This window comes from Hyperolius riggenbachi, chromosome 11 (genome assembly GCF_040937935.1).
Source record: "Hyperolius riggenbachi isolate aHypRig1 chromosome 11, aHypRig1.pri, whole genome shotgun sequence".
Taxonomy (NCBI): Eukaryota; Metazoa; Chordata; class Amphibia; order Anura; family Hyperoliidae; genus Hyperolius; species Hyperolius riggenbachi.
In genome coordinates this window covers 140502735-140518543 of record NC_090656.1, presented here as the reverse complement: position 1 = coordinate 140518543, position 15809 = coordinate 140502735, and the positions used below count along the sequence as shown (strand labels likewise).

General features: G+C 44.3%; 1 protein-coding gene across 2 annotated transcripts in view; it reads right to left on the bottom strand.

Moving 5' to 3' along the window:
- Positions 1-15809, bottom strand: part of GANAB (glucosidase II alpha subunit) — a 109544-nt gene that overhangs the window by 12448 nt on the left and 81287 nt on the right. For both annotated transcript variants that reach the window (XM_068261246.1, XM_068261247.1), the window contains 9 exons: positions 15062-15297; positions 13445-13571; positions 11498-11577; positions 11265-11408; positions 6581-6677; positions 6394-6495; positions 6066-6309; positions 5915-5979; positions 12-88 (listed from right to left, as the gene is read on the bottom strand). In XM_068261246.1, the coding sequence (XP_068117347.1) occupies positions 12-88; positions 5915-5979; positions 6066-6309; positions 6394-6495; positions 6581-6677; positions 11265-11408; positions 11498-11577; positions 13445-13571; positions 15062-15297 (1172 nt within the window). The remainder of the gene's footprint in view (positions 1-11; positions 89-5914; positions 5980-6065; positions 6310-6393; positions 6496-6580; positions 6678-11264; positions 11409-11497; positions 11578-13444; positions 13572-15061; positions 15298-15809) is intronic.

Here is a 15809-nt window from a genome sequence, read left to right as displayed (position 1 = left end):
TCACTACTTACCTCTCCTATCCCAGGAAGATAGATGTGCACTTCACGAGCATTTGCCTCGGTTACTGGGTGCACCAAGAGTGCAGAGCCTACACGAGAAATTTGATTGTACATTAGTAAACAGTTAAGCTAGTCTTGCTACCACAACATGTTAAAAATATAATGCTTGAAAAAGCTAATGAATTAAAGGGATACTGTAGGGGGGGGTCAGGGGGTCGGGGGAAAATGAGTTGAACTTACCCGGGGCTTCTAACGGTCCCCCGCAGACATCCAGTGTTGGCGCAGCCACTCACCGATGCTCCGGCCCCGCCTCCGGTTCACTTCTGGAATTTCAGACTTTAAAGTCTGAAAACCACTGCACCTGCGTTGCCGTGTCCTCACTCCCGCTGATGTCATCAAGAGCGCACAGCGCAGGCCCAGTATGGTCTGTATCTGCGCAGTACACTCCTGGTGACATCAGCGGGAGCGAGGACACGGGCGTGCAGGCGCAGTGGTTTTCTGACTTTAAAGTCAGAAATTCCAGAAGTGAACTGGAGGCGGTGAGTGGCTGCGCCAACACAGGATGTCTGCGGGGGACCATTAGAAGCCCCGGGTAAGTTCAGCTCATTTTCCCCCGACCCCCCTACAGTATCCCTTTAAAGAGGAATTGTAACCAAGGATTGAACTTAATCCCAATCAGTAGCGGATGCCCCCTTTCCCACGAGAAAGCTTTACCTTTTCTCAAACTGATCATCAGGGGGCTCTGTATAGCGGATATTGGCCTCAATGCACTAAGATCATGCTGGAGATAATAAGGCAAGATAAAACTTACCACCACACATCAATGGTATTTTCAGTGTTAATTCACTGAAGAAGCTTGCCTTATTAAGGTGTAGATATAAGTTTTCACAGTGAGAGAGTTAACTTATTTCTGTCCTTAACCCTCCTGGCGGTAACCCCGACCTGAGCTCGGGGTAGGAAAAATCAGCTGTTATAGGTAAGCCCGAGCTCAGGTCGGGGCAGAGAAAAAACTGCTGTGCCTGCGTACTGGAGTCCCGCGCGCCGATCGGCGCTGCTCAGCGGGACTCCTACACCTCTCCCCCAAAGTGTGCTTCAATTATCTGGCCGCCGGGATCCCCATATCCCCGGTAATCTTGCGGGGACCCGGCAGCCATGTAACCAGAGCAGTGGCGGCGGCACATATACCTTCGAAGCAGGAGTCCCTGTGCGATCGGCGCTCTCCAGGGACTCCTGCCTCTCTCCCTCAGCAGCAGCGTTGTTTGTCCGGCCGCCGGGATCCCCATTTCCCCGGTAATCTTGCGGGGACCTGGCGGCCATGTAACCAGAGCAGTGGCGGCGGCACATATACCTTCGAAGCAGGAGTCCCTGTGCGATCGGCGCTCTCCAGGGACTCCTGCCTCTCTCCCCCAGCAGCAGCGATGTTTGTCCGGCCGCCGGGACCCCCATATCCTGTTATTCTCTTGGGGACCCGGCGGCCAATCAGAGGAGCGGAGGGCGGCGTGACGTCATAGGGGTGGGGCGGGAAATTTGAAAAAAAATTTCATTGGCTGCAAAGTGCATTGTATTGGATACACATGAATCAAATTCATGTGTATCCAATACACTGTTGCCATTTGGTTGTGTGCTGTGAGCTGTGCTGTGATCTGTGCTATATACACTGATCTTCCTACCGATTTGTGTACCGACCTCTGCCTGGATTTTTGACTACCCTTTTTGCCTTCTGATTCTGCCTGTTATTGGATTTCTGTGTACCGACCTCTGCCTGGATTTTGACCTACGTTTTTCGCCTGCTGATTCTGCCTGTTATTGGATTTCTGTGTACCGACCTCTGCCTGGATTTTGACGTACGTTTTCCGCCTGCTGATTCTGCCTGTTATTGGATTTCTGTGTACCAACCTCTGCCTGGATTACTACGCTCTTTTCCTGTCACCTGCTATGGCGTCATCCTCGAAGCGTCTCACAGCGGAAGCGCTGATGCAGTTCGAGGACAGCGATCCGGATTTGCAGTCACTGGAGGACTCCAGTGACAGTGATGCGCCTGGCAACCTGTCGTCTGATTCTGACAGCGATTCCATCACCAGCGACACGGAGGAGGTTAGTGACGCACGTGTTTGGTGCCCAGTCAACACCACTCAGGCCCCACCACCGCCCCCCCGTTTCCCTTTTACTGGAGAGCCCGGCTTGAAGGTTGAATGTGATCACTGCCCCCTGGCCTACCTGCAGCTGTTCTTCAGTGACGCTGTTATTGATAAAATCGTGGTGGAGACAAACCGCTACGCCGCGCAAGAAATTGCTGCTCCACGAGGTCCCTTTTCCAGGAGCAGGATGTGGGAGCCTATCACCAAGGAGGACTTGTGGCTGTTCCTTGGACTAATTATTCTGCAGGGGGTAGTGGGGAAGCCCCTGCAGAAATGGTACTGGTCGACGAACAAAATTATCGCTACCCCCTTCTTTGGCACGGTAATGTCGGAGTACCGTTTTGGACTCATCATGAAGTTTCTACACTTCGCAGACAACTCCGCCTTCGATGAGTCAACCCACCCAGCGCCAAAGTTGAAAAAGATCTGGGAAGTTTTTCAGCTGGTGATGGAAAACTTCCGCAACACTTATGTGCCCCAGAGGGACATAAGTGTGGATGAAAGCTTGATGGCGTACAAAGGCCGACTGTCCTGGATACAATACATCGCGTCCAAGAGGGCCCGGTTTGGAGTGAAATCCTACATGTTATGCGAGGCATCAACGGGCTACATCTGGAACAGCATACTGTACACCGGGAAAGGGACACAATTTAACCCTGCTTTCAGCAGCTACGGGGTGGCGACTTCATCCGTGCTATCTTTGGTGGAGCCCTTGTTGAATAAGGGGTACTGTGTGATCACAGATAATTTTTACAGTTCACCTGAACTTTTTGAAATACTCATCAGGAACAAAACTGATGCCTACAGCACCGTTCGTCCTAACCGGCGAGAAATGCCTACTGCCTTCGCCAAGCAAAAGCTAAAATCTGGGGACATTGTGGCTTGGCAGAAGGGAAAAATGTTGGCACTCCGCTGGCGTGACAAGAAGGACGTGTGTACACTCAGCACTGTCCATGATGCTTCATCTGCCACCACCACAACGCGAGGAGGGAAAGTCCTGGACAAGCCACAAGTCATCCTGGACTACAACCATACAATGGGTGGGGTGGACCGAGCTGACTAGGCGATGACATACTACCCCGCAGTCCGCAAACAACAAAAAAAAAATACTACAAATTTTTTTTTCGGCATCTGCTGGAACAATCACTGTGGAATGCGTTCATTTTGTATAAGCAACGCAGTGACAGGCCAGGAACACATTCCGACTTTATATGGAAAATGTGCGAAAGCATAGGTCTGAAGTACCAGACTTCATCAGCAGATGTGCGAATTGGGCGCCGTGCATCATATGTTGTCAACCCTGAGCGCCTCACTGGCCGGCACTTTTCAGACTATATTCCACCCACTCCAAAAAAAGCTGCTCCAACTAGGATGTGCGTTGTTTGCTGCAGCAAGACGGATAGCTAGGGTAAGAAAGTCCGCAAAGAAACCCGTCTCTACTGCCCGGACTGTAATGTCGCCCTGTGTGCTGTTCCATGTTTTAAAATCTACCACACACGGGAGGTGTATTAGTTATACACTGTACTGCATGTACATACTGTATATATAATCTGCTGCTTCTTTGTACAGTTTTGCTATTATTTCAGTTTATTGATAAATTTAATTTTTTCAGCAAATTTGTGTTACAGTCTTTTATTTATATGCAGGATATCTTACAGGCCTTTATTCTGATATATTTTGGTGAGTTAAGACTTAATAATTGGATGCCTAAAATTCTTGAAAAAAATGTACCGCTTTTGACTCATAATTCCAGACAGAAATGAACCGCCAGGAGGGTTAAAAGGAACCTGAAGTGAGTAAAATGATGTAAAATAAACACGACGTAGCTGCAAATAAATATTACACACTAACCTCACCATCCGTTCCTCCCAGAAGCTCACCATTTTCTTCTTACAGTGATCCCTTCCAGTTCTGACAATATTTTGCCAGAACTGAAATATATCAGCAGCTGTCAGTTACAATATAATGTCTATGTTTCCCTATGGCTCAAGTGGGTGATATTACAGTTTAACAGTGTGCTGACCAGGAAGCAGTTATGAGGTAATGGCCATTTTTAAAATGGAGGATGGAGAATTCCAATGATCACAGTGGACAAATGGGAAGCAGGAGAGAAGAAAGAGGAGTAGACTACACAGGAGGTAAGTATGGCCTGTGTATGGTTATTTTGACTTTATTTTCAGTTCAGGTTCTCTTTAAGTTACCTCCTCAGTAGTTATTTTCACATGCAGTTAATTAACAGCCTGTCTTTAACTTTAGAATTATGTAGTTATTTTAATTGATGTTTACGGATGTTTATGGATTGAAATGTTTACTTCAGAGATCTCCTTAACTTAACCACTTCGATACCAGCAGCCTCTGCTCCCATAAGGACCAGAGGCTGCTGATACAGTAAAACGGCGCTTTCGGCGAATCGCCACAAAAATCCACCGCACCGTCCCCGCCGCAGGCTATATGATAATATAAAAATATCTATCTCTAACTCTCACACTCTAACTCTCTAAAACTCTCTAATATATATATAGCTCCCTCTCTCTCTAATATATATATATATATATATATATTTTTTTTTTTTTTATTTATAAAGCGTCAACATATTCTGTGGCGCTGCACAATGTAAGAAAACAAACAAGGGATACATAATGATACAGACAATGATATACATCAAATATGAACACTGATACTAGATACAGCACTGCTGATTACAGTTTGATTTACCATGATGACTAAAATGTCTAACAGTGTGCAAGCAATTAAATTAATAACAGTCCATGACACAAAAGGGTGAGAGCCCTGCCCTTGCGAGTTTACAATCTAAAGGAATGGGGAGGAAACAAGAGGTGGGGATGTATACAGTATATGTACAGGCAGTGCGTAATTAGGTTATTTAGTGGGTGCATGGCCTAAGCTAGAGAATATGCTTGTCGGAAAAGGTGGGTTTTGAGGGAGCGTTTAAAGATTTCAAAGGTGGAAGAGTGGCGGATGTGTTGTGGAAGGGCATTCCAGAGGAGGGGTGAGGCACGTGAGTCTTGTACACATGAATGTGTGGAGGTAATTGTAGAAGAGGATAGAAGAAGCTCGTGTGCAGATCTGAGATTGCGGTTGGGTTGGTATCTGGAGACAGTGTGTGTGTGTGTGTGTGTGTGTGTGTGTGTGTGTGTGTGTGTGTGTGTGTGTGTGTGTGTGTGTGTGTGTGTGTGTGTGTGTGTGTGTGTGTGTGTGTGTGTGTGTGTGTGTGTGTGTGTGTGTGTGTGTGTGTGTGTATATAGTGTTTGTCGCCAGATTTTGATGATGCTGCGTGTGACCCCTGGCCTCATCAACACTGATCACCGGGGAACATGTCATTGCCGAGGGAGAAGCGAATCCGCAGAGGGACATGGAAGAAGACACTGAGGAAGCTATCAGAGGTATAAGACGAGGAATCAGAAGGCCAATGCTGAATATTTTCATGGTTCTGATTGCACCAGATGAAATATTTCTAAGGTGTCGGTCCCTATAACATTAGGCCTACCGACGCATAGTAACAGAACACTATGTAACATGCCACTATCCTGCAGTCTAAGAGACTAGAATAGAAAAAAAAAAAAAGTGCTGTGGCAATGTTGCATTGTTAATGTGTACAACTAGTAGAACTAAAGGACAGGATTGGAAAAAAAAAAACTGCTGAAATGTAAAATATAAAATTATATAAATGAGATACATTAAAAACATCATCTGTAGAATGCAAATTGAAATGTATGTTCACCATGATCTTAAGGAATTTGCATACATATTACTTACCAAGCATGTACTGATCGTCAATAGCAAATGTAGACATATCTTCAGGAAACTCAACCCAGAGAGGCCTTTAAAACACAACAAATCATACAATACTGCACAAATCAATTTCAATTTCACTGCACAACACACAGTGCTACTGAGCAGAGCTCACCTCATTACAGGTTCTGCATCACGATGGGCATTGTAGAATAATGTGTACCAGAATGGTAGAAGGGCATATCTTTGCTGGATAGCCTCACGTATGATGTCTGTATTAGTCTGTCCATGTAACCAAGGTTCCCGTCTAGGTGTATCCAAGTGGGCATGAGCACGGAAAAAAGGCTGATAAGCACCAGCTTGATACCAGCGAACAAGCAATTCAGTTTCTGGGTTTTTAAAGAAGCCCCCAACATCAGCTAGAAGGAAAATAAACGTGTCAAGCAGATTTTATTATTACCACAAAAAAAGAGAAGTGCATGTCATGAGTCAACAATATTAACCTCCACAAAATGAAATGCCAGCAAGAGCTAAACTCAGACACATAGGTATGGAGATTTTCAAGTGTTCCCAGTCCGCAGCATTGTCACCTGTCCATACAGCACCTGCAAAAGACAAATTTCAAGAGTCACAGTACAATGATGGCGCTACTTATCCAATCTCACACATTACATACTCAAACAATCTTACCATAGCGCTGTGACCCTGCAAAGAATGCACGAGTTAGAACAAAAGGTCGCTCTTTTCCTCCAGAACGATGAATTAAACCCTCAGCTGTGGCTTGGTGCTGTAAAGTAATAAAGCAAGTGTCAGGCCTGGAACACACTAGCAGTGCTTTTCCAAGCACTTGTGATTTGAAAAGCTCTTGCTAATATAATTCCACCTGAGGGACGTGATTTTATTTATTTTTTTAATCAAATCATCAACCAGTGAAGTAGACAACTGTATTGTATGGTTACTACAAATAACTTGCTTCTCTAAGGGACAGGAGAAAAATTATTCATGTTCTATTTTATATGAAATTTTATAATAACGACACTTAACTTTCATGCAAGTACCACTAACTAAATCCAAGCTTATTTAACCACTTAAACCCCCGTGGTACGAATTTCTCCGTCCCTTTTTTCCCCGTTTAAAAACCAGGGACGGAGAAATCCGTACCTTCCGCGCTACCGCCGCTGTCCACGCTCCCGCCTCTTGTGCACGCCGACACCCGCTCGCCCGGAGATCAATGAACGGGAAAATCCATTCCCGTTCGTTGATCTAAGCCCCCGCAATGATCTGCTGCTTCTTTGAGAAAAGGCGCGATCATTGTGATTTACCCAGCCTCGTACTGCTTCCGGACGCTTACAGGTCGCATGTAAACAAACACACTGTGGCCATCTTGTGGCCAAATAGTAAAACTACACCCTAAAGCATTTTACATATACAAACATTACATTTACACAATAATTTAACTCATTACCTCCCACACTCCCCAATTTTTTTTATTTTTTTAATAAAAAAAAAAACCAAACAAAAACAATAAAAAAACAAAAACAAATAGTTACCTTAGGGACTGAACTTTTTAAATATTAATGTCAAGAGGGTATAACACTGTTACTTTATAAACTGCGGGCTTGTAATTAGGGATGAATGCAAAACTGAAAAAAATGCACCTTTATTTCCAAATAAAATATTGTCACCAAACATTGTGATAGGGACATAATTGAAACGGTTTTATAACCGGGACAAATGGGCAAATACATTTCATGGGTTTTAATTACAGTAGCATGCATTATTTAAAAACTATAATGGCCGAAAACTGAAAAATAATAATTTTTTCCCACATTTTTTCCTATTTTCCCATTAAAACACATTTAGAATAAAATAATTCTTGGCATAATGTACCACCTAAAGAAAGCCTAATTGGTGGCGAAAAAAACAAGATATAGTTCATTTCATTGCGATAAGTAATAATAAAGTTAGACGAATGAATGGTAGGAGCTATGAAAAGGTGAAAATTGCTCTGATGTTCAAGGGGTAAAACCCCTCAGTGGTGAAGTGGTTAAAATGGCCAATTTCTGCATCAACATGTTCATGTAGTTCTATTCAAGTGTAATGAAAATGGGGGTCTAGTAAATAATGCAACACTAACCATTATTACATTTTAGCCCTATTAAAAAGATAAAAGCAGGTAACACCCTGTGTTCACTATAAAAATTGATTGCCAACTTGCACAGAGGGTTATGCAGTACTGCTGTGAGGAGCGAGGACAGAGACAGCTGAATACTGTTCTCTTGAAGGGGAGCACAGGGGCAGCCCAATACCACCATGTAGGGGATGTTGGGGGGGGGGGGGGGGGTTACAGTAATGCTGTGGAGGGCGAAGGAGGGAGTAGAGAGCAGGGGCGCCACTAGAAATCACTGGGCCCCCCTGCGATGAGGCTCCACCCCATAGGTGCCAAATAATTCTAACGGGGCAGTGTTTCACCATAAAATAATCGTAAAGTGGGCAGCAGTCACCAGAAAATAATCATAAAGTGGGCAGCAGTCACCAGAAAATAATCATAAAGTGGGCAGCAGTCACCAGAAAATCGTAAAGTGGGCAGCAGTGACCAGAAAATCGTAAGGTGGGAAGCAGTCACCAGAAAATCATAAGGTGGGCAGCAGTCACCAGAAAATTTTAAGGTGGGCAGCAGTCACCAGAAAATCATAAGGTGGGGACTCACCTGACAGAAATCTCCTCTCCCAGCCTCTGGCGCGCAGCTCTCCAGACGATCCTCCTGAATCAAATCTCCCACGCCGACAGGCAAGGAGCAGGGCTACAGAAAGATGGCGCCCAAAGCCCAGTACTGGAGACAAAAGTACAGGGCTTCAGACACCATCTTTCTGTAGCCCTGCTCTGCCTCCCAGGAGAATGTGGGGAATAAACTGGCGCGGCGTCTAGCAGACGCCGCGGCCAGTTCAACACCTGGGGGGGGGGGGTACCAAAATCAGGTGGGCAGCAACGCTTCCCCCGCACATGGCAGGCGGGCCCCAGAGGGGCCTGGGGCCTCCCTGCGGCTGATGGGGTTGCATCCCCTATTGTTACGCCGGTGGTAGAGAGCGTAATACTGTTGTCTGAGGGAAGGGGAGCACACAAGCTAATACAGTATAAAGCTCATTAGTAAACCCTGATATACTAAAACTTTGGGTTTCGTAAACTAGATGTCCAGGTCCCTGCCAAGCACCATTATAGCTATATTGAAGTCCAAATTCGAAATCTGGGGGCTCTGGCTGGATACTCCTTGTTTGATAGAATGGGGTCTTGATATGATAAGTTAGGTCTGTAATAGTATCTATTTTTGTGCCATTTTTGTGTTACTTCTTTTCACTGTATGTGTATTCTTTGCTCACAGACCGATTTGCTGCTTGCTCTCTATTACAATGCTGTATGTCACTACTTTTCTTCCATGTCCCATCTTTTCACAGATTTATCCTTGTCAGATTGTATTCCTTCTCTTTGTTCTATGTACTTGGAGTGGTTGGATATGAAATGAAATGTATTTGCCCATTTGTCTCGGTTATAAAACCGTTTAAATTATGTCCCTATCATAATGTTTGGCGCCAATAATTTGGAAATAAAGGTGCATTCTTTTCAGTTTTGCATCCATCCCTAATTACAAGCCCATAGTTTATAAAGTAACAGTGTTATACCCTCTTGACATAAATATTTAAAAAGTTCAGTCCCTAAGGTAACTATTTATGTTTTTTTTTTTTTTTTTTTAAATTACAAAAATAAAATAAAATTGGGTAGTGTGGGAGGTAATGAGTTAATTTAATGTGTAAAACTAATGTATTTGTATATGTAAAATGCTTTAGGGTGTAGTTTTACTATTTGGCCACAGTGAGTTTTTGTTCACGCTTACAGGAAGCACTATGAGGCTGGGAAAATCACAATGATCACGCGGTTTCTCATAGAAGCAGCAGATCATTGCGGGGGCTTAGATCAACGAACGGGAATGTTCATTGATCTCCGGGCGAGCGGGCGGCGGCGTGGACAGCGGCGATAGCGTGGGAGGTACGGATTTCTCCGTCCCTTGGTTTTATAAGGATGGAAAAAGGGACGGAGAAATCCGTACCGCGGGGGGTAAAGTGGTTAACTACCTGCTCTTTTTTTTTAACCTAATAAACCTTGTTTCTGTATATGAGTGTAACGCCTGGTATAGTAAACCCGGATATAATAGAACTTTTGTTATAGTAAACCTGATTTTTGGCTCCTGCTGTATTCTGTATCTGGCTATAGTGGAAATTGGGCAGGAGCAGGTGTCATACATCAGTCGAAGACCCATGAGCCGTGGTCAGTGGGCGGGCTGGAAGCCACTTGTAGCCTAATAGCTGTCTGTACATTACTCTGAGCCTACATTGTTTACCTCAAAAGGATCAGCCCTTGAGACCTATGCTTCTTGTGTAAGCTACTGCCTGATTACTAAGGGAATTGCCTGCCATCTGTGACTTGCTTGTGCATGGCTGCAATGCTACAGTATCATCCAGGCTGCACAGAAATGTGGACAGACAAGCACACTATAAGTACTGCACTTGCATTATCTGGCGAGACCTATGCTTCTTGCGCAAGATGTTGCATGATTATCGTATGCAAATCTCTGCATATTGAGCACTGTGCATTTTGATCTTGCTTAGACACTGTCTGTGCTCACTTGTTGGAGCACTGAAGAGAAAAAATGACTCCCAATTAACTGAGTTAGTATACAGTACTATAGAAATGTCTTTGCTCCGTCCCTTGGCTTTTACTATAAAGGGATTCCTGCTATCTGGGGATGTGGCCACTAGTTTGGTAATGTTCTCCTGAGCAGATCCACAATAGTGGATAATAGTGGTCCCTTTTCTAAGGAGACCTGACTCGGTGGAATGCCTGCAAAAGCTAGTTTTGAGATAACGCACTTAGTCCCTGCATCTAATATTCCAAAGTCAGAGAGTCCCTGCCTTGTCTCCCCTGTGTGGTCCTCAGACCCCACCCCACGTGTAAAATCAATTAGCGGTCGCATGGCTCACCTCACCAGCGATTCCAGTGGCGAGTGCAGACCTCTCATCTCTGGTGCTGCTTCCCAAGTGATGGCTTCTGCTGATGCCGCAATCAGTCACTAGGGTGAGGTGTACAGGAGAGGTCTGCGCTTACCGCTGGTGAGGTGAGCCACACTTCCGCTAATTGATTTTACACGCTTATTGTTGCAGTATTTTCTAATGCTAGATACCTGAGGGCACAAATAAACTTCATGAAGACGGAAGTACCTTTATTTTCTTTTGCCCCAAGATTAGGTTCTATACTTTTGCTTAACTTCTAATAACAAATTGAAGACAAATCAAATCACAATATATTCTGAGTGTGTACTCACTACATAGAGGCCATACATATTATGTATATCTCGGTGCTCCCAGCCACCCCAATGTACAGCATCTTTGTGCATTGTAACTTCTGGGCCATTAAATACTGATGGCTCGTTCATATCATTCCAAACAAAGAGATTATCCATTGATCCCTGAAAACAGAGCACAAAAGCACAAAATATTAAGTACAAATGTACATTTATTTTTTAGTGATTTTTAAAAGAAAAGAGGATATTTCTACCTCATACTGGTCGTATGAAAACATGCTGGACCACCAGGCACGCATTTCTGGATTAGTGAAGTCTGGATAGGCAGCAGAACCTAAAGAGAAGTACAACTTTTAAATAGATTCTTAATGTCTACCGTATTGTAGAATGTACATACCTTATAAGAATAATAAAACTAGGTCTTAAAAAAAAGGCCAATTTGGGAAAATAATAATGTGAAAATTATAAGGTGTAAAAGGAATGCCTCTAGTATCCTAAAGCATGAGGGGACTGCATCTGAATTAAAGCATTACTGTATAAGGAATGTAACAAAAACTGCAAAGAGGTAATCAGACTAGTGAAAAACCAAAAAAACAAGTGGCTAGAGACAAAGCTAAATAAAAAGTTTTACAAAGAGAGATGTTCAAAAAGAAATAAGACAAAACTTTCACAAGACCAGGGAACTCAACTGTGGAAGGCAGAGCTAAAACCGAGACTTTAAATGTATACGTTGCTTCTCCCTTATCTTATAATACAGCTCTGGGTTGTTCACATGCTACCTCATTCAGCATGAATTACCTAAGAACAACTAAAGTGAGAGGTAGATGTAGGTTGCCATATTTAATTTCCTTTTAAACAATACCAGCTGCCTGGTTATCCTGCTGATCCTCTAATACTTTTAGCCTTAGACCCTGAACACTACTGCAGCCAAATAGATCAGCAGGGCTGCCAGGTAACTGGCATTACTTAAAAGAAAATAATATGGCAGCCTCCTTGTTGCCCTGCTACCAATAGGACCAGAGGTAGGGGAGTAAAGGCTTATACACACATCCAACAAAGCACAACATGCCCAACCGCACAGCAAGATTTTACAAGTACGTACACACACGCCAACCAATCAACTCACTTAAATACTATGCACGCAAACTAAACATCAAACTGCACGTCTGCATTCAAAAAACAACAAAAGTTGTTTAACCCTTTCGGCACCGGCCGCCTAAACCCCCTTCAGGACCAGGCGTTTTTGCAGAAGGGAGGGGGGGGGGGGGGGGGCGTTTTTGGGGGTCAGGCAGCAGGGACCCTGCAGGGTCTTGCTGGGCTGTCTCCCCCGTGTGGCCAGGTGCCAGCAGCAATCACTCACCTTCCATGCTCCAGCGATGAGCCGCAGTGGACCCCTCCGCTCCGGCTGGCATCTCAGCTCCTACTGCCGTTCAGTTCCGGGTCGTGGCTTGATGACGTCATCAAGCCGGGACCCGGTGCTGACGTCAGAAGGAGCAGAGATACTGGCCAGAGCGGTGGGCAGCGCCAATCATCGCGCTAACGGCAGGGAGGTGAGTGGATCCTCTTCTTTCCCCCCCACCGCCGCAGCTGTCAAATTGATCACTACGATCCGACGGCGATCGTAGTGATCACGTGATCAGCAGCCACACGCGATGGCTGCTGATCACTGAGGGGCGATATCAGCTGTCATATGACAGCTTAATTCTTCCCACTCCGGTGCGCACGATCGCGTCGGGACGGTTCGTTAGCACGAACGTTGAATCAACGTCCAGTCAGGGCGGTAGCACCACGTGCTGGACATAGATTCAATGTACGTCGGTCCCCAAAAGGTTAGGAGACTATATACACGTTCCAACCTGCATGATAGTTGGGCAGGTTGATCCACCGGTTGGATCTGGCAAACAACCAGTTATTAGTTGGTCGCTTGGTTGTACACACACCCAACTATCTTCCAACAGACCAAGTTTAGAAGACAGGACGTGTGTATGAGCTTTAAACAAATGCTCTGCAAGTGTCAGTGTGAAACTAGTCCCAAGGAAAACAAAAGCTAACTGGGGTTGGACCCAATAAGAAATCCAGGGCATATTTGTGGACACAGACATTACAGCTAAGAAAAAACAGTTGTAAAGGATGTAGGTCTCTAGGTTTCACTATCTCTGAGATAACCATGAACAAAGTTTCCTGGAAACTTTGGAGTATACCTGGCCAGCACCAGCCCTCATAGTCACTTCCATCTTTGGTTTTAACATAATAGTTGCGAGATCGAATTTCACTGTGGATCCGGTAAGCACTATCAATCTTGATGTGAGGGTCCACAATAGCCACCATCTGTAGTACAATAGGAAAAATAAGAAGCATTGAAAATACAACTGTTACTGAAGCATGTATGTACAAAGGGCAGGTATAAGTTACATTTTTTAGAAGGAAAAGGTGCCTATACCTATGAGAGCTAGTTCACACTGCAAGAGCTTTTTTTAAGCGCTTGTGATTTTAAAAGCTTTTGCTAATGTGATGCCATGTGTGTGTTCTCACTTAAGCGATGTGATGTAATTAAAATTCACCCATAATTTTTCAAACCACTAGAGCTTAAAAAGCTCTTGCAGTGTGAACCAGCCCTAAGGATGTATAATAATTAATAATAATTGCAGTATTTGTATAGCGCCTTTCTCCTGTCGGACTCAAAGCGCTTGCGAGGCAGCCACTAGAGCGCACTCAGTAGGCAGTAGCAGTGTCAGGCTTCTTGCACACTGCAAGCGATTCAGATTCAGATTCCGCTTTTTAATCTGTTTTTACTTCTGATTCCGATTCAGATTTGCAGTTTGCTCCTTGCACACTGCAAATCGGAATCTGAATCTGATGTAAAAACTGATTAAAAAGCGGAATCTGAATCGGAATCGCTTGCAGTGTGCAAGAAGCCTTAAGGAGACTTGCCCAAGAAACTCCTTACTGAAATAGGTGTTGGCTTACTGAACAGGCAGAGCCGAGATTTGAACCCAGGTCTCCTGTGTCAGAGGCAGAGCCCTTAACCATTACACTATCCAGCCACTGTACATACAATGTATGGGCAGATTCCACCAAGAGACCGATCAATCTCTGACTGAATCTGATCAGAGAGAGATCTGATGGCTGCCCCTACACTGGAGGCCAATTCCCGTTGAATTCAGCATGAAAACTCGAAGGAATCGGCCTTGTGATGCCGCAACTGCCACTGACCCCCCCCCAATGTAAGTTTGCCCCCTGCATTTACACTTTTCCTGTCCTCTTTTGCACCCCAGTGGTGCCAATCTACCATATTTGCGTTTCACTCACTACTGGTATATAGCACTAGAGCAGAAATGGATCGAATCATCAATTGGGCATGCTATTGACAGCCCAGATTTGCATACGATTCGATAAGTATCGTTTTGGATGGTCAATGTGCCGCTAAAATAGCTAAATGTATGGCCACCTTGAGGCTGGAGAAAACCTGGGAACAGTGGAAAACTTGTATGATCCAGCAAACTAGGCCTTGATTCTTAAAGGCGGTTAACATTTGCAACACTTGTGTCATATCAGGTAATGGTAAAGATTGCTAAAAGGTTACTAAAACAGCAGTTATACAAACTGCAGTCACACATCACACCTGCAGTAATACATTTCTGTAATGAATCTAGGTGGTCCTGAATTACAGAAAGGTTTTACCACACACGCTGCAGGTACATCAATTAACATGACTATTACTTTACTAACATTCTAGCAGTCTTCACCATGATGGGATCTAAAATCACTTTCCAATCTTAGCAAATAAACTTTGAAGCATCAGATGGAGGATGGCTCACCTTCCGCCTCTTCTCTTTCAAGCCTGTCAGCATATTTTTTGGAGTAGGAAACTTATGAGGGTCCCAGGTGAAATATCTCTTTCCATCAGCATGCTCAATATCCAACCAGATAACATCATAAGGTATGTCATGTTCATCAAAGCTAGCATCTACATTTCGCACATCATCCTCATCATTATAGTTCCATCTGCATTGGTGATATCCAATTGAAAAATATGGTGGTAGAGCCTGGGTCCCTGTGTGTACAGAATTTAAGGTAATGAAAGGGCACAAAACAAACTGTATTATCTTAAATACAATTAGTCTCCACAAAGAGCCCATTCACACCAGAAATCGCAAAACGCTAGCTTTTAGCGCTAGCATTTTGCTCGAGTGATTTTACCACAATTAGCATGGTAAAAATCACTGGACACTTCCGCGATTCCAGAGCGGGCCATCGCTTTATAAGCACTCTACCGCGATCGCTCCAGAACGACCTCAAAACTGCTGCAGGTAACGCGTTTGCGATTGGCGCTAATCGCAAAACGCCTGCCATAAGGTAACAAAGCACTAGCACTTTAAAAAGCACAGACTTATCGCTTAGGTGTGAATGGGCCCTAACAGATGGCCTAGAATATGCTAGTCTCATACAATCTAGCTAAAAGCGAACATAAAAAAAAAAATCTCAAACTTCCTCCTGCTGCATTTGCAAATAGTTCATTTAAAAACTTACTACCAACATTTTAGATAGCTATATGACCTTAGGTGG